The sequence below is a fragment of the Salvelinus fontinalis genome, chromosome 11, assembly GCF_029448725.1.
Source record: "Salvelinus fontinalis isolate EN_2023a chromosome 11, ASM2944872v1, whole genome shotgun sequence".
Lineage (NCBI taxonomy): Eukaryota > Metazoa > Chordata > Actinopteri > Salmoniformes > Salmonidae > Salvelinus > Salvelinus fontinalis.
The window spans coordinates 27,653,041-27,672,186 of record NC_074675.1 but is presented as its reverse complement, the minus strand read 5'-3'; the positions used below and the strand labels follow the sequence as shown (position 1 = coordinate 27,672,186).

Here is a 19,146-nt window from a genome sequence, read left to right as displayed (position 1 = left end):
TGCACACAGCTCTCCCATAGAAATAGCCTAGTGGATTTATAAGGAGCCTAACAGGTACAAAGGCATGCAGAGCTGCATGTGAATGGGAAGCCAGGCCTAGGCCAGCGACTGGCAGATCCCTGTACTGTATCAGAAGACTTCGGTATGAGAGAAGAAAAACTGACTGCGAGATTCTGTGAGCACTGAAAGCAGACTGAGTGCAAACTGACTGGTGTTAGAAGCTGTCTTTATACCACTCACAACTCTTAACAGGAAAAGAGGCTTTCACAAAGACTGGTTTGTTTTGGAAGTCTGGGTGGCACAGCATTTCTTTCCCCTCTGTTCTTTGACCCAGCGTTCCTCCTCTCATTCCTCTACACTAGTGTTCCCCCTCCCGCTTCTCTACACGGTCACGCCTTTCCTTTACACCAGTGCTCCTGTGGCTACAGAGCAGCTTCTGATCTGAAGATTCTATCAGCGTTATTGTGCTTTGCATAGGTGGAGTTGTGTATTGTATCACCAAATTCATCTTGTTCACTGAGAAAAGCTTCACACATGAGTTGTGCTGTATAGCAGAATACCATAAAAATAGTTGGCTTGTTCATCCTTTTACCTCAATAATAGAATCCTGTTAATGTCTAAAATATAATTAAGAACCCACTGACACATTTTTGCAATTTTCAAATTTTAATTTAAAACAATTAACTTTTACATATTGTTTTAAATGTACAATCAAACCATCATACAATTAATGTACAACTAACTACCATAAATAAAAGGAAAAACATTGATCAGTATGAAGTTATGAAAATAAGTGTTTGGTGACACCACATGGGTTAACAAGGACGATGCGCTCGTCAACCAACAGCAGGGTTGAATCCATTGGGGCAGGGTTTCCCAAACTCGGTCCGGAGGCCCACCCTGGGTGCACATTTTGTCTTTGCCCTCGCTCGACACAGGTGATTCAAAATAATCAACGCTTGATGAGTTGGTGCTAGGGCAAAAAACTAAATGTGCACCCAGGACCGAGTTTGGGAAACCCTGCATTAGGGCACGCAATGGAAAACGTTTTAAAAACATTTGGCAACGGAAAATATCAGTTTCTTATTGGACCAAGTCCCTCCCTGTTTGTTTTATGTTTGGTGCCTAATGAATATGACCTAAAACTATCAATGTAATAGAGAGAAACATGTAGTCACCACTTGCCTACACACGCTTTAAAGTGTGCCTCAAATGGCACCCTTTTCCCTATATATTGCACTATATAGAAAAACGGGTGCCATTTGGGACACAGCCATAGCCTTCGCTAAGGTGCTACTCTATGCATCTTGTCATTGAAACAAAGCCAGAGAGAGAGGACTTCTTTGACTGGCGCGCGCATTGAGGTCGCTGCTTCCTGTGGTGAACCACACATTAAAAGGGTGAATCAGATATACGATCCTATATTATTTTTTCCTTGAGTCTAGGTTTACACATGGAAGGTTCAAAACTTTTTCCTTTTGTGTACTGTGCGCTTCTACATATCCCCAAGTAAAATATACAAGAGACTTTATTGAAGTTTAAAGGAGTTACTGGCACACTTCCAAAAAACGTGGTATGGTCATTTGAGTGTTGTATGAAATGTACCTCCTATTTCAGTCCTTTCAAATCATGTTTTAAATCTACAAATGCGAAGAAGATTTCATGTTGAACCTGACAACTAGGCAGAGGAGGAGATATGCAAGAAAAGATTAAGCTCCAGTGGAAAATACAAGACACATTTCTCACACCATGAGGCAGCTTAATTAAGCAAAGTAAAATATCTAAGACATGGTTACTGTGCAGTATTACCATCAACATCCTCATAATCATCCATTTATTTTGTTCACTTAAAAAAAAAAAGTGGTTTTCCAGTCTTGACTTTGTTTCATTTACAAGCCGTAAAAAGTTACTTGATTATGTATATATCAATACTCTAAAAGTAGTTGCATTAGTAATAGTTTGAAAAGAAAAAAGGATACATTTTTTTCTCCAGTAACAGAACGCAACCTTGAGTTAATGTTCCTATATTTTTTTTTGATATGCCCACCTTCAATGTCGGAGAAACGGACAAGTCTTTTCTCATCTGATACTTATGCGCACACACCTCTATGGCATATTGCCTACCTGGCTCAGATCAAAAAGGTACGCACATGCGCGCACACACAGAGTTATTCACCCTTTACTTCAACAGGGGGTATATGTAACCGATGAGTATCGGACTCTTCTGTACAGAATGTTTTCACATACATCAGAGAGAGACATTTTGTTCTTGAACTACAACACTCAGACATTAACTAACTACTCCAGTACATCCTGCTTGTACCCTTGATCTTCCTTCCTCTCTCACACACACACACACACACACACACACACACACACACCTTGGAGCAACGCCCAGTCTAATATCAGGCGGATGCATTTAGGGGGGAGGGTGGGAGAGTGTTGTTTCAGGTTACTATGACAACCTGATTGGAACGTGGAGGTGAAACGCACACATGCATTCTCTCGCTCAAAGAGAGTTCACAGGTAAACAATGCTTTTGAGGACGGACTGGGGGTGGGAGGGACACAGTGGGGGTGGAGCCTGGCAGGGCTGACAGCCAATCAGCAGTCGAGGTGTCTGAAGGTCCCTCCTCGCATCCTAGCGGATCATTCTGACCTCTTGCCTCGGTAGCCAGGCTTCAGGCTCACAGCAATGTACGCCAGCGTGAGCCAATAGAAACAGGACAAGGACGAAGGAGCATGAAGAGTGTATGTTTGAAGGAGGTGCAATTCGGCTAGTGGCATGCTTGTGTGGCATCTGTGTATGAGTGAGTCTGATCTCATGTATGTATGTTTCTGTGTGTAAATGGAGGTGCGTGTTAAAATTGCATTCCTTGTGTATATATACCCCAGCCTATAGTAGCTGCTACCTAGGGACCAAAACGTCCCTCACAGCAGCCATTTTTAAAGTCCTTTTAGAGTCTGTTTGTCTCTTCCTTCCTGTGGCCTCTAGAGGGCTCTATTGGGTTCAGTCAGTCTGGTTTAGTATTGAGGTGGATTTGGGGTGGTGTGTCCCAGAGGGGGTGGGCTGTGCGTCATAGGGTGGAGCCGCGGCCGTCCAGTAGGTTTACCACCTCCTCCTCGCTTTCCTCCTCGTCAGCTTGACGACCCGGGAAGGCGGTGACTAGTTGAACATTATGTTGTCGGGGTCTTGGTTGGCCATCTGGGCCATATGACGAAGGATATCTTTTTTTGTGATAATACCAAGGAGACGCCTGCAGGGGGAGAGAGAGAGTGAATGAGAGAGTGTGTGTAAGAGAGACAGAACGAGTGAGAGAGATAGGGGGGGAGTGAGACAAAGATTGAGAGGGATAGAGAGAGAAAAAAGAGAGTTAGTCAGTGATGAGCTGGCAGGGAGCACAGTCTGGTTGGCGTGGGAGAGAATTGTATCGTGTTTTTGTTGGCTAGTGCGGTTGGTTGGATAGTCGGTGGTGGTGGTTTTGGCCGTGGATACAAAGGTGGAATCAATCGAGAGAATGATAACATTATCTAACCAAAGAAATAATATTATCTAACCAAAATAATGGGCTCTGTTAACTGACAAAATTATGGCAATTCGTTTGGGGCTTGGTTATTAATGATAAGATTTATATTATTTTGGGGCCTGACACTTAATGATAAGTTGATTTATATCAAAAATAAAAATGACTATATAATACTGATGAATTACACAGTCTAGAGAAGCAATGCTCCATTTCTTCCAAACTGTATCTGCATTTTAGCCCAAGGTGATACAGGGAATACAGTAACCACTCAGACAACCGTGACTGTCAGTGTCACTGCAGCCATGCCAACAAAAACACGAGTCCCACTAGTGCCAAGGAAGGATACGAGGTGGAGAGGAGGAGGTGAGTAACCAAGGGAGAATGGTGAGTGAGTGATTCTCGTTAGAAGCCTGGAGGAGGAAATGAACTGAACACACTAGGAAGAGCAAGACTGAAAACCTTGCCTTACCAACCAAACCTTCACAGTCCTCAGAGATAAACATTCTGGAACACCCAGTCAAGCGTCTTCAGGCTCATTGCTACCGGCTCCCTTAAAAAGGTTACTACTTTGAGAGCCAGGTCACAATTGGTTGAAATGTAAAACACAGAGGGTCAATTACCGTTTGCTACCATTGTGCAACCGGATAGTAATTAGATGTCCATTAGGACATCCTGATTCCTAAAATTGCATTTTTGTTTTGTTTTAAGGGAGACACTTGTGCTCTTGAACTGAGATTTCGTGAGAAACACATCTGCAGACACTGGAGAGCGAGACACAGACGTTGAGCTGAGAGAGTGGTGAGAGGAGGTGAGGCTGTCTTTCAAAGCGTCTCAGAGTAGGAGTGCTGATCTAGGATCAGTTTAGCCTTTAAGATCCTAACGAATATGATTATAAGGACGGGGGGAGGCTGATCCTAGATCAGCACTCCTACTCTATGACGCTTCATGAATACGGTCCCTGGTCTACAGAACAGGCCTGTTGAAGGCGGGGCACATGTAGGAAGTGGAGTGGAGGGGACCAGATCTGAAGTGAGGGAGGTTGAGGTGGGAGGCAGCGGGTGAGGCACGGGGGTTGAGTTCAGGTGAGAGGGGGTTGAATGAGGGGTGGGTGGGTACTGTTTAGGATCAGGGTGGGATGTGTGTTGCTTGTCTTAGCTGGCTACCTATACTATAGGTATTAGCTACCACCACCATCACACCACCATCACTTCACCACCATAGAGTTCACTCTCTCAGGAGGGTTCTACTAGGCCTACGGCAGGACGGGAGGGACACTAGATGCTAAATCTCCCCCCTCCCGGAACAACCAACGGTCCGCTCCAACGTAGCGGCCGGTTACTCGCCAATCGGTTAAGGGGACGCCGGCGGCGCTACGAGCTGTCGGGTCAGATGTCGTCGATCTGTTGGTCCGCCAGACAGACGGACGGACGGTGACCCAGTTGGGGGTTGGGGGGGGCGAGAGGGAGGGGTAAAAAGAAAGACAAAAAAAAAAGGAAAACAAAACAGGAAGAAGCAGTAATTAATTGAAGTCAAACTGTACTACGTCCAAAATGGCACCCTACTCCCTTCATAGTGCACTACTTTTGAACTAGAAGTACATTATACAGGATATAGGGTGCCATTTGGGATGCTTTTAAAGTGAAATTATGTCATGTTTGCGTGTGAAGGTTTTTAATGGGCCGAGTGATACACACACAAAAAACAGGCATGGCTACATGGCTGTACGCAAGTTATAGGGACGGGGACGGGGGGGACGAGATCAATATACAATCAGTATATTCATGCTTCTATCTATATTCTATAATAACTTCTTATAGCAGATGAAGCAGCCCCTACTACTGATGACGGGACTAATAGCTAGTGGGATGTCGTTGATGGAAATGGCGGTGGAGCAACAGTACGTAACGAGGATCTAACTAATCAAGCTTCAAATGACAGTTCCCATCAAAGTCCAACATTAAAGGACCCATAACAACACCACTCATTTAGAGTAGATCTTTAAAAAAAGATACATCTTACTAACTGTTGTTAATGACTAGTAGTGAATGAAGAGGCAGACCAGAGAGTGACAGAGTGGCACTTGTGTTTGTGAATGATATGGTATCCAGTGAGGAGAAAGTGGATGCACCCCCCCCCCCCCCCCCCCAAAAAAAAGAGTGCATTTGTGAGTGAGTTGAAAATATGACACAGTAAGACGAGTGGGTTGCTATTGGAAACGGGAACTGTCAGTTACACTTTCATGCGTCGCGCCTGGGTAGGTGGGGCCTAAGAGGCAGAAATGGGGAAGGGGGAGAGGTCAGTGGAATGGGAGGGGGCAGGGGGAGGGGCTAGTCACCAGGGGCTCCGTGTGTTCCTTGAGCTCCTCCAGATGCTCTAATATATTCTTCTTAGTGATGACGCCCAATACAATCCTGTACAAACACACACCTGTTACTCAGGAGACGGCCCACGTCGCGCAAACACAGAGAAAGACAGAGAGAGACAGCAGCATAAAGCATACAAAACACAAAAATAATAACTTATAGAAACATAAATAAACGTAACTTAAACATGACATAACGTAGTGTCAAATCATAACAAAGTACCAAACAAATCCTAATAGTGTTGCTTTAAAAAGGTAAATAGACGTCAATAAATATACTACTACTGATGGTGATTTTATATCAGTATGTGTCAATTGGATGCCAACTAGTGTTATTCGTGCATACGATTCATCTTTGTGTCGGTTTCAATAACTTCCTCGTTCATTTGTAATGGATTCTAACCTTGTGAGTCGTACAGAATCAAGTATTGTAGATAAATAACCGAGGATATAGTATGTCTGATGTTTCTACGTTTAGCCTAAATGTATAGCTACTGAATGATACATCCAATGCGACCAAAGGTGGCATCAAACAATAGAAAATGATACAATTATAACAAAAAGAAATGTATAAAAACAAAGGACTGCTGTCATCTGTAATCTCAGTCACTCTCCTGACTGTGTCTAAACATCCATCTTTAAACATATAGACTATGACTGCCGGGTAATAACGCACAGAACGAGGGTTTCTATACTTCTCTGGAAACAGCTCTGGTGGACATTCCTGCAGTCAGCGTGCCAATTGCACACTCCCTCAAAACTTGAGACATCTGTAGCATTGTGTTGTGCAAAACGGCACATTTTAAAAGTGGCCTTTTATTGTCCCCAGCACAGGGTGCACCTGTGTAATGATCATGCTGCTTAATCAGCTTCTTGATATGCCACACCTGTCAGGTGAATGTATTATCTTGGCAAAGGTGAAATGTACACTAACAGGGATATAAACAAATCTGTGCACAAAATTTGAGCGAAATAAGCTTTTTGTGCGACTAAAATTTCAGGGATTTTTATTTCAGTTCATGAAACATGGGACCAACACCTTACATGTTGCGTTTATATTTTTGTTCATACATCATTGGATGCACACTGTCCTGTAATTCCTGTTTTAACCACCAGGTGTCTCTTTAGAGTCATATTCAACGAGTGAGCTTGTACAGTACAATTGAAGACCACCAACTTCTAAACATGACACAGGAGTCCCTCCAAAGGAAACTGGATAAAAACAATTTTCTGTCTCAAGCTTGCATGATGTGAATTTTTCAAATCTATGATTTACGCTCACTATTTCTCAATGAACATACTGCATTCCTTAGAGCTTCTTAGTCATGCTACTGAATAAACTTAGATAGGTTTCCTCTCTGTATGATACCTGTTCTATAGTAATGGTAGTAGTATATTGGTGATTGTGTTTCTCTCCTGTCTGGTATTTGTTAAGTGGTATTTCAGTAGTAAGCGTAGCGGAGCTAGCATTTAGCTGAGAGGCCATGCAGGTTACAGCCTACAGGTTATAACACCATGGTTCCCAGTGTCCATGCATCACCCTACAGTGAGGCGATGCATGGCTAGGATGTCCCATTATCCAGACTTGCATATCACTTCAAATGCATGATGTTCAATGCCAGTAGTGTGTGTATATTGGAACAGACCTTGAGAGTGTGTTGTTTGGTTTGTGTTGAGGGAACTCGGTGTTGCCTGTTGAGATGTTAGTTCAGGTTGACAACACGGAGGCTGAGGTAAGGAGGACTTAGGAAGACTCTTTCCCCCAGTGTTCCCTCCTCGTCTTTCACCCCCACCCCTCCAAAAAAACATCCCCCCCATTTTGAAGCTGTGATTCCCTCATCCCTTTTTCTTCTCCCCCCTTCCCCTGCCCTATTTCCCATGGCACCCTAGCGATTACCCCTCCCCCACCACCACACACACCCCACCCTCTCCCTCTCGTTTCACTCTTTATGCATCACCAGACATTGTCGGAGGCTCAGCTTGGACAAACTCCCAACCCTCCGATCCCCCCCAGCCATCACCCCTTCCCATGCCACCCTACCCCTCTCCCTTCTCTTCCCCTCATCTCATCTCACCCGTTGTGTGTCACCAGACACTGGCGGAGGCCCAGCTTGCGGAAGATGTCCACCACGATCTCCATGGGCGTGTGGTCGGTCACGGTGAAGGGGCTCATGTCCAGGATGGAGCGCAGCTTGAGGGGCCGCGGGCTGTCGGCGGGCAGCGTAGGGGCGTGCTGCGTGAAGTAGACCCGCGACGTCAGCAGGATACCCTCCTGCTTCCGCCGTGCGTTCTCTGTTGACGGTTGGGAGGGAGAGAGAGAGTGGGTGGGTGGAGAAAGAGAAATTAAATTTGGTTAAGCCGGGGGGGTACCACATAGAGCCCTGCACGGGCATGAAACCCGAGCCATACCCATGCGATGTTCTGGTCCTACCCTACCCAGGAACAATTTTTTGTGCCAAATGTAAGGCCCGGCCCTGCCTGAAATCAGAAATAACTTTCTCTGTTAGTATATCCATTAGCTGCTCCTCTCAGTCTGTCACTCACTTCCTGCCCGCTGCTGACACTGCATGTGCTCTGGGAGTATCCATAGCAACGGCTCTGCTTGGGTTGCTCTGCTCAATGACGAGGCATGAGAGAGCAGTTCGCTGCTACTTTGAGTCACTTTAAACTCCCGACAAACTCAAAGAACATTATTTTTTTTTGTGAAATAATGTCTCCTGTCTTACATTTGACGAGGTTGAAGCACTTCTGACACCATGTTATGATCTTAGTCAGATATGACTTTACTGCGCAGAAGAGCATGAGCAAACGGCTCAGGTTCAAAATGTTAGAGCCCTGCCCGTTCCCGAGCCTAACCCGATGCATAATGTAGGGGCCCGTCGGGCTTGGGTCGGGTAGCAGAGCTCTAGCGCCAGATAGGGAGGATTTACACTTTTGGCACAATTCCATTGTTTCATTGGCACTAGGCAAACTCAATAAATTAAGTGCAGCTAAAGTATTTGAAAGGAAACAAAATACTAGTTGAACTTAGGGTCTGGTTGAATCAGACCCTCCCCCCCACACCCTGCCATCTCTCCTCACCTATAGCGATGGTGATGTCCCTGCGCAGAGCGAAGCCAACCAGTCTCTGGGACTCCTTGGAGACGATGACAGGGAAGCCGTTGTAGCTGGTCTCGTTGATGATCCCCTGTAGTTCCTCCACTGTCAGGTCGTCCTGCGTCAGCACCGCTAACGGTGGATCACTACGCCGCGGCCGCATCACCTTGAAGTCACACAGGAATGGAAGAACATCAAGAATGTATCTACTTGTGAATAATTTTTGTGATGTTTGTTTGTTTTGATTACTGTGTGTGTGTGTGTGTGTGTGTGTGTGTGTGTGTGTGTGTGTGTGTGTGTGTGTGTGTGTGTGTGTGTGTGTATATAATCACCTCCCGCGCCAGCGTGGTATGTGTGAACTCCTCCTTGGCGTCGAGGAAGGGGTACCCGTTCAGGCGGATGTGTGATTCGTAGATGCCCTCGCGCCCAAAGGCGTCGCCCACCCACTTGCTGGTCATGACGGCGGCCATGAGTGGCACGATGTACTCCAGGCCGCCCGTCAGCTCAAACACGATGACCACGAGAGACACGGTCATCCGCGTGACACCACCTGGAACGCAACATAATGATTCACAAATGATTCCCCGTTCATTTTACCAGGTAAGTTGACTGAGACGTGAGAGCACCATCTTTTACAGCAACAACCTGGAGACAAGGGAAGAGTTGCATGGGAGAGGACCAAAGCCATACAGCAAGACAGATTCCATTTTAAAAATCGACCAACACAGTCCATATAGCAATGTATCACAAAGGGAAACTGACACCGAGTAGGAGTAAGAACAACAAACAGGACCATAAAAACACAGCCAGTGAGGTCCTTCAGTGTAATCAAGGACCTCAGCCATCCAAACCATGGTCTGTTCACCCTGCTACCATCTCGCAGACGGAGACAGCACAGGTGCATCAAAGCCGGGACCGAGAAACTGATAAACAGCTTCCATCTCCAGGCCATCAGACTGCTGAACAGCCATCACTAGCCGGCCACCGCCGGTACTCTGCCAGGCACCTTAGAGACTGGTGCTCCCATGTATAATAAGGCATTGAAAACAGGTCACTTCAATAATGTTTACATACTGTTTTACCCACTTTATACATATATACTGTATTCTAAGCATGGCTCATACTATATAACTACTGCTGTACACACCTTTTCATATACTGTCCATACACACCATTTATATTTATATTCCGGACTCTGACATTGCTCGTTCTGATAACGCTAGACTGGCACAATTACCGTATAACCAACGTTTATGGATGAATGCCATCATGGAAATAAAATATAATTAATTTACTGTATAACGAATGCCCCAATATAAGAAAAATATTGATTCCTTTAATTAATATGAATCGATTCTTTTGAATTGTTATTTTTCAGAAATTGAATGATTCGCTTCGCCATTGTAGCAGTTGGGGTTCGGTTCAATCGCGGTAAATGGAATCACAGGAATCAAAATAATAATTTGTGAATCTCGAACAGTAAAAGGGGAAAAAATTCGCTGTAGCCTTCCTTTTGAATTGTGTCGTTGCAAAACTCATTTTGTAGATACTTTAGGTTGGTTTGATGCTAGTAGTCAGCCTGAAGTAAACACTTAAGGTAAGATACTGCGCCCTATAAAATCTGCGATGGGGGAAGCATGCTGAAACAGTAATTTCGAAAGTTTTTTTCAGAAAAACATTAACAATTAAATGTTGACTGCAAAGTAGGCCTACCTGGCATGATGATTTGTACCAATCAGGTGCACATTTATTTTCCAAACTCTGCAATCACAGGTGCAGTACAGAAAGCTGACAGAAACACAGCTAGCCCCAACGGTCTCTTGCTATGCAGTTAAATTAAAGGGGAACTACACCCTCCAAAAATATTTTTTCCCAGACCTCAAAGGGGTTCTCCTGAACAGAAAATTTATCCTAAATAGACATACCCAAACGTAATTATTTTTCATGGAGATGGTCATAAACTGGTAAACTTAATGACAGTGCAATATTGGTACTATTTCATATAACTGCCGACAGAGAATTTTCTTCTAAACGCAGAGACACCATTCAAATGTGTTCATACTCATCAGCTTTAAAGACAAAGTGATTTTGTTCGTCTTTGACCAGGAGAAAGTGGTATAGTTTCAATTCTATGAAATGCAGTATTTATTCATGTTGAGAGCTCTAAATCCGTCTGAAAATATCACAGCAAGATGAAACTACACAGGCTGGATCCGATAGACTGTCACCGTTCGTTCATATGCCGTCTCACAGGCTGGGCTGACTCGCTCAGGGGAAGAGTAAATCAATTCTTTGTCTGGATAGGCCAGAAAATGTGACACGTCAATCCCTATGCAAATGTGGGTGTGAAACCTGACACTTCAAGTTAGCTCCGCTGAAAAAGTGGTAGCGGAGAGCAGACAGATGGGGCATTCTGGCATTATAAGGCACGGGACCCTAAGACGTTCACAGAGCGCTTTGTACACCAAAATGTCAGTCGGAACCGGTCCAAATCCACTTAAAGTTCCCGATATGGGGGACTTAACATAGCAGTGTTGTGGACTTAGAACATACAATTGTGTTATTATTGTATAAAAATTTGCGAGTGAAAACCTGAATAAAAATAAATAAATCACAAACCTTGAAAAATAAAACCAAGAAAACAATAATAAAACCCCCCAAAAAAGGGGGAAGAAAGGATTTCATAGGGCCCTATAAACAACACACAAAAATAAAATCCTATTCGAACGGTTATTACGGAGACCGCAGTCATTTGGCTGGCCAATTACCATCATCCAAAATTCCATGATCATCACAGCCCTAGATATTGCTCATTCTTTACTTGTCTTTCACTTTTTGGATTATGTGTGTATTTTTATTGTGTTGCTAGATATTACTGCACTGTTGGAGCTAGAAACATAAGGATTTCGCTGCACCTGCAATAAAATCTGCCGATCTTTGTATGCGACCAATAAACGTAGACTTTTTTAACTCACCCAGACATGCGGCGGCCCCCACCATGGCATAGAGTCCCGGGGTGATGCAGTCGGTGCCTACCTCGCACCACTCCCTGAACACTAACCAGTCGTGGTGGTAGTACGCCAGCTGCTCCACGGCGATGCCAACGATACGCCCGGCGATCGCCCCGATGGCCATACTGGGGATGAACAGGCCAGCAGGAACCTGGGGATAGGAACCACAACTTAAAGAACCACTCCAGCTATTTCTGAACATTTCCTGTTAAAAAATATCCTGAACTGAAATCCCAAGTCTTCTCAATGCTTTTCAACCCCAAACCTGATCAGCATTACTTGGGAGTGTTGACTACAATCGAAGATTTGTATTAGGCCACGATCTGATCATTTCCCCAATAAAACCTGCCCCCCCTGCCGTTCCTCACCTTAAGTCCGAAGGTGAAGATGGTCATGATGATCTTGAAGATGAGCGCCAGGCACAGCTGCCAAATGGCTGCGTACACCCCGGGTCCCGCCGGCTTGTTGGGAGACGCGTCCACAAACGCCTTGCTCCCGTTCATCTGACTCCTGTACTGGCACAGCTGGGACGACTCCAAGGGTCCGCAGTCAGTAAACAACTCTTTAATCAGCTCGCTGGTGTTCTGCCGCGTGTACGGGTTGGGGAACGCCACGACCGCGGTAATGGCCGCCACGAAGATCACCTCCAGGATGGGGTACTTCCCGAAGCGGGTGGATTTCCTCCTTCGGCACCAGGCGATGTTGGCCTTGATGAAGAAGGCCCCCCAGAGGCCTCCAAACACCCCCAGCAGGATGAAGGGGATAAGCTCAAACAGGTACCAGGGGGTGTGGTACTCCACGTAGAACAGGACCAGACGGCTGTTGCCAAACGGGTTGATGGAGCGGAGGACGAAGGCTGCCACCAATGCAGCGAAGAAGGAGCGCCACAGGGTCTTCAGAGGGAAGTAGTAGCTCACCTGACAGGTGTAGGGGAGCAAGGAAATTATAGCGTGTGATTCAATGTCTCATACAGACACACAGTCAGGCACATGCACGCACATTCAGTATAAAACGTACCTCCTCCAAGCTGAAGAGTACTCCTCCTATGGGAGCACCGAAAGCGACAGACACCCCAGCCGCTGACGCTGCAGATAGGACCTGCGGAGAGAAAACAAAAACAAAAGAAACACAGGCCAAGTCAGCTGAAACACCGACAGGAATTTACCCAAAACACAGTCTTATATCCTACTATGTGGTGACACAGAAAAGGGCTGAAGGCAAAACTCCACACGGTCATGTAATACAACGGATACAAACACAAACCATATCCGCTCTGTCCTTTGGCTCGTTCTTGACGTACTTGGGACAATAAAGTTGTACGGTATTGCATTTGACCACGCCTAACAGAACCGTAGATCACATAATCGCACGCACCTCTCGCTTTTTGGCCTCGTTCTTGCTGTACTTGGGGAAGAGATATGAGAAAATGTTTCCACAACAGCAGGCCACGTGGACCAAGGGTCCCTCCTTCCCCAGGCTCAGCCCAGACGCTACAGCCAGCACCAGGGTCACCGTCTTGATCAGCAGGGTCCACTTCCCCAGGTAACCCCGGATGATGAACCCACTGAGAATGGTCTTTATCTGGGGAGACAGTAGGGGGAGGAGGGGGGGGAAATAAGGCAATTATCCTGGATGCATTATTTATATTCTGGGAGACAGAGAGGTGGGAGGAGACAAGAAATAAGATATGCCTTTTCCCATGAATATCCACCTCCTCCTGAAGTGTGCACTCGTTCACTACTTCCCACAAACCTAAAAGCATTGGATAAGTTGAGGCATGAGCTAGTGGGAGTTTCCACCATATTTCCTCTACCAGTAATATCCTTACAAATCAGTGAAGGGAAGTGAACAAGTGCACACTTTGGGAGGAAGGAGAGATACTTGCGACATGGCCAATGTAAATGTTTGTTCTCTGGGAGAGAGAAGGGACAGGAGGGGAGGTGTTAGTAGAGTCTATTGAAAACGTTAAGGAAGCATTAAGCTCACCGGTGTGCTGGAGTTTCCCTTTTATTAAATGTCTAAGTAAGGGAAATATCTCTACGTTGAAGAAACTATCCCTTTAAATGCAACAAAATAAATAAAAGGTAAGTGTCCAAACATATCCCAAACTGCTTCAGACTAAGAATTTAGAAGACGAACAAAACATTTCCAACTGCTCCCCGTGGCTAATCCGCATCTCTCGCTCTTGTGTGTGTGTGCATCCGTGTGTGTGTGTGTGTACGACTTCACCTCAGGTATACCGGAGCCACAGGCGTAAGGGGCGAACACCTTGACCAGTAACACGGCCAGGAAGGCGAAGGACAAAGCCCAGTAGATGTACATGAAGTAGTTCATGATGTAGGAACCAGGGCCCTGGGACGGAGGAGGAGGAGGAAGAGGAGGAGCATATTATTAACTGTCAATACACTGACACAAGGTATAAGGACATTTGTTCTGAGATTAGATTCATAAATGTGTCTGCATCAGGAGGACACATATAGAACGACCAAATCAACTCCTGGTGTCATCTATAACAACATGGAGTCCGTCTAAACAGTGGTGAGGACACTTTATACCTCTCCCACCTCTGCCTGACTTGTCCCTCTACACTGGAAGCCGCTAGCTTATAACACCGATAAGTTGCTATATTACAGCACATAAGGTGCTTATAACAGCTATTTGAAACCTGTAACACCTACGTCAATGAAATCCTTCTCACCTCTTCCTGGCCCAGGATGAGCCCCGCCCAGCTCTTCCACTGAGGACACTTGTCCCTCTCAGCGAACGTGGTCTCGTTGGAGCCCCAGCAGCACTGCTCGTGGTTGAACCACATGGCATTCAGACACACACCCTCCTTGATGTCGTTCAGCCAATCAGCAGCGATGTCGATTAGACCAGCCAGAGCACCTGATTGGACAAAGAGAAAGGGGAGGAAGAGAGGATGAAGAAGGGGAGGAAGAGTGGATGAAGAAGAGGACAGGGAAGAGAAGGAAACGATAGTTTAGGCCTGTGCCACGTTGACTTTCATCAAAAGCAAGACGAAAAACATACATGTTGTCAATGATGAGCCTACATTTACTGTAATTACCCGTAACTGGCTATTAGTACAGGTGAGCTCAGGTGACTGTGTGTGTGTGTGTTACCTGAGGCCAGCCCTGTCAGCGTCACCACCAGCCACCCAGACCAGGCATCATATAGGCTCTTGGTAAACTCCCAAGCTGATTCCTTCTTCTTAGCATTGATCTGCGAGCACACACACACACAGAGAGAGAGAGAGAGCAGGGTTAGAAACACACACAAACACACATAGTTACTCTAAAAAGGGGGTGAACTATTAATCAAAATATTGATAATTTATTACCACTCATAATGAGTGGCCTAACTACCCATAACCTTGTGCTGCTACTGCAGTGTGTCATATTGACAGCAACTATTACTGTTTGGCAGGTGTAAAAAAAAATCTAACAATTAAAAATCTAAAAACATCCAGACAAAATTCAAATGAATGAGGATGCGAAATTTCTAGGAACCACTCAGATATAGCAAAAGAGGAAATGGTTTTCTTGTGGTGTTTATAAGCCATGCACACAAAGCCACCACAGAGAAAGTAGGGGACACTTCTGTCTAGGCTAGGGAACCATTTAAGGGGCCCAGCACAGAGCCCTGGGGGACACCCTTGTGGTTGTTTTACCTACCATAGTTGAATACACTGTTATGCTAAATGACTAAAATGTTATCCATCTATAAAATAAATTCCATCAGAGCCACAGGTTCTGCAGCCTTTCTTTTCTTAAAGGAGCCTAGTTTCTTAAATGTAAATGTTGTCCTCACCTTGCGGTGGCGTTCCCGGTCCTTGCACTTCTCCCGGACCCAGTCGATGGTGTGGAAGTCATCATAGGTGCCGACCCCCGGGATGGGCTCCTCCAGGAAGTCCAGCAGGTGTGTGGTGCTACTCATCACCCCGCCCCCGTTTGACATGACGTAGTTAGATCCTACAGGAGAGAGAGCGAGCGCAAGTCGGTGAGAAAGTTCTTGCGAAAGACTAGCAAAACGGTGGACTACTAGCTCGCTGACAGATCGCTAGGAGTCTGGATGGGACAAACGCTGCTACGAAAAAGCCATCGGAGTCAGACCGTGATGTAACAATCTTCACGGTCAGTCTGCACTCAGAAACCCAGGTGAAAAGAGGGAACAGTGACAGCGGCAGAGAAAACCTCCCAATCTTTGACTAATACAGTCACATCAGACAAGGGAGATGACCCCCCCGCCCCCCGCCGAAGACCAACAGCAGTCAAAACACTGCTCCTGTACATAGAAACCTACCAGCAGAGGACTGAACAGTGTGTTGCGTTGTAGTCTCTCCTTTCTTCTCACATGATAGTCATCCCTTAAATCAAATTATGCCAAACCCCAGTTCCATCTTCATTTTTTTTTTTACACTGTGTGCTTCAGCCTGGAAGCACTAAATATCTGCTCCATTATCTGAACCATTAGGAACACACTGCGAAGCACGGCACACGTCGCTGGCTTATGAAAACTAATGAGAATGAACATTGGGGGGAAACCCCGTCCGTCCATCTGTTGGCGGCTGCATCTCAAAACCCGAGCCAGACATGGTGGAGAGAGACTAACTGCTGTACACACACCTCCCGTTATAATCAGATATCCTAATCAGATACTCCCTCACCCCCAGGCACTCTGGAGCCAAATGGAGGTGCAGTTGCAGACTTGATGGCAGATTGAACACAGAGGGTAGAAACTGAGGCTTATCCAGGTCTCTTGATTTCCTTTCAACTAATCACTCACTGGTCATGGAGGTTAAGACTCAAAACAGTAGTTCATTCAGGTTCTAAAGTTGTCCTTCCAAAAGGGCCGTTCTGGTTTAAACTGTGAAGGAGGAATGTTTACTTCCAAGTCTGTGAGGTTTTCTTCCTCGAAACTTGTTTCACAATCTCTGATAACGGTTCCCCATTAAGAATAGGCACAAGGACATGAGGGTCTTCCTATGGTCACATGGTTCTGTGTACAAGTTGAGTCGCGGTAAGAATGTGACAGGGGAAACGGAGGCACAGTAGTAGTGTGACTGAAGTGAACGCTGGCCAAGGATTACAACACGGACTGCAGTGCACCAGTCTGCCATGTGTGTGTGTCTTGGATGTAGGCATTACAGGATGCAGGTCCTACGCGGATAGACGTCAGACTCTGTGCATAAAGTAGGCTACGCCACACCTAGAGTATAACACAGTATAGCCTGCCGCCAACTGTGCTCTTTCAGTAAATGTTTAACAGATTTCCAGTTCACCAAAATAAGGGATTGGACCACACAACTTTGGTCATCCTTTAAGCGTGATCAGTTGATCTTTGCAAAAGCACAGAACACGTAGCAATATTGCATTCGAATACAAAAATAGGCAAACTATGTTTCAACTGCCAAAGATGACTGATAGAGAAAAAAAAGTTGTATGTAAAAATTTAAAAAATTTAAAAAACTTTTTTTTTTAATCACATTTCATGATTACATTAATTCATTCAGATCGTAACGATAATCAAGAACGATCATTGCCCGATGATCATTGCTAATGCCGGATGTCCGAAATCCAGTCAGGTCAGGCTGTGCTGGTTAGAAGCAGCGACGCACAGCATCTAAAAGGGACAGTTAAATAGCTTCTACTAGCTGGCTGACTCGCGCACACGTCACAGACAGACAGAAGCAGAGATAGAGAAGAGCCCTTAGGTCACCTCTGCTCCATCTCCATTCATCCGCTACAGCACTAACTCAAATGGGCAGCCGACCGCCATTTTGAAAAAGGTCATCTCTGCTGTGGATGTGATGTGAGGGAAATAAACAATGACACAGTTAGCATACATAGTCAAAGACGGAGCACTGAAAAACAGCTCGCAGTCGTCATGAAGATGTGTCTTTAAAAAGTACGTGTTCTATCTAACATTGTTCCACAGTATTCTCAGAATGATAGGAATTACACAGAGACAGGTATACATTCATGTAGTCTTTCCACACAACTCTGCCAACAAAAAAAAAAAAAGAGAGAGGGAAATCTCATGTAATGAAACTCTGACAACTGTACAAGGGTGTGGGAATTCATCCAAGAAAGAACAAAGTCACTATTGTGTCCAAAAACAAAGTAAAAAAGAATGCTTTTGTCTCAAGTATGTGGTAAATAATTGGCGGGCATGCATGAAATTAGAGCCATTCTTTGTTGTGCAAATTCTTCTATTCTGCTCACTAATACATAGTACAGTGTATTGTGCATTTTTCCAGGGCGATATTTTGCCTGAGAAAGAGAAATGCAAACATTTCTCTCCAACCTATGGCAAAATGTGTAGAATTACAGGAAATTAGTTATACAATTGAATAATCTTCTCTCCGCTTTAAAAACGGCAACATTTTCTCTACGCCCCATGTCAAAATGTTTAAAATTGCAGGAAATTAAAGATAAACCGTCAATGTTTTCTCTCCACTGTCAAGACGTAGGCCGCTAAAATGTTTTGATCGCAAGGTGAGGGGGGGGGGGGGCAACAAAATGTCACTCAGGGACACCAAAAAACCTAGGGACGGCTCTGACTTCAAGTGTGGGTATGGATGTAACCAGAGAGCCACAGCAGCCAATCATGATGAGTTCAGATTTTTTTGTGGCCCCCACACCCATCAAAGTTGCCCATCCCTGGCTTATGGTGTAGCAGAATGTCCATTGTCCAATAGAAAGTACTAGTACATAGATGACAAAACTAACATTTAACATTTTTTATTTAACCTTTATTTAACTAGGCAAGTCAGTTAAGAACAAATTCTTATTTACAATGACGTCCTAGGAACAGTGGGTTAACTGCCTTGTTCAGGGGCAGAACGACAGATTTTTACCTTGTCAGCTCGGGGATTCGATCTAGCAACCTTTCGGTTACTGGCCCAACGCTCTAACCATTAGGCTACATGCCGCCCCACAGCAGGTAAATACATAACCATATTTAGCTGAAGAGAAATAAAAATTAAAAAAAATCAGCAGAAGGTAGATGCTAAGCTAGTTCAGTTATGATGATGATCCATGGTTTGGTGACCATCATAACCGTTCTCCATTTGGCATGCTGTCAGGGACACACCGCTTGTGTGTATTTGCTGAACTTGCCAGCAACGTGTGATATCGTGCTGGGGTTTG

The 19,146-nt window shown here is 45.1% G+C and overlaps 1 protein-coding gene across 7 annotated transcripts in view; it reads right to left on the bottom strand.

Annotated features, from left to right (window-relative positions):
• Window positions 1-647: 647 nt before the first annotated feature.
• The window catches only part of clcn3 (chloride channel 3), a 64,584-nt gene continuing 46,085 nt past the window's right edge, over window positions 648-19,146 (bottom strand). For 4 of the 7 annotated variants that reach the window (XM_055938217.1, XM_055938222.1, XM_055938218.1 and 1 more), the window contains 13 exons: window positions 15,806-15,966; window positions 15,118-15,217; window positions 14,694-14,881; window positions 14,225-14,347; window positions 13,370-13,576; window positions 13,013-13,093; window positions 12,364-12,912; window positions 11,960-12,146; window positions 9,317-9,534; window positions 8,970-9,150; window positions 7,964-8,180; window positions 5,862-5,937; window positions 648-3,256 (listed from right to left, as the gene is read on the bottom strand). In XM_055938217.1, the coding sequence (XP_055794192.1) occupies window positions 3,077-3,256; window positions 5,862-5,937; window positions 7,964-8,180; window positions 8,970-9,150; window positions 9,317-9,534; window positions 11,960-12,146; window positions 12,364-12,912; window positions 13,013-13,093; window positions 13,370-13,576; window positions 14,225-14,347; window positions 14,694-14,881; window positions 15,118-15,217; window positions 15,806-15,966 (2,468 nt within the window). In that variant the 3' untranslated portion in view covers window positions 648-3,076. Of the gene's footprint in view, window positions 3,257-4,869; window positions 4,927-5,861; window positions 5,938-7,963; window positions 8,181-8,969; window positions 9,151-9,316; window positions 9,535-11,959; window positions 12,147-12,363; window positions 12,913-13,012; window positions 13,094-13,369; window positions 13,577-14,224; window positions 14,348-14,693; window positions 14,882-15,117; window positions 15,218-15,805; window positions 15,967-19,146 lie in introns of all 7 variants that reach the window. The other 3 variants (XM_055938220.1, XM_055938223.1, XM_055938221.1) reach the window with 2 other exon arrangements.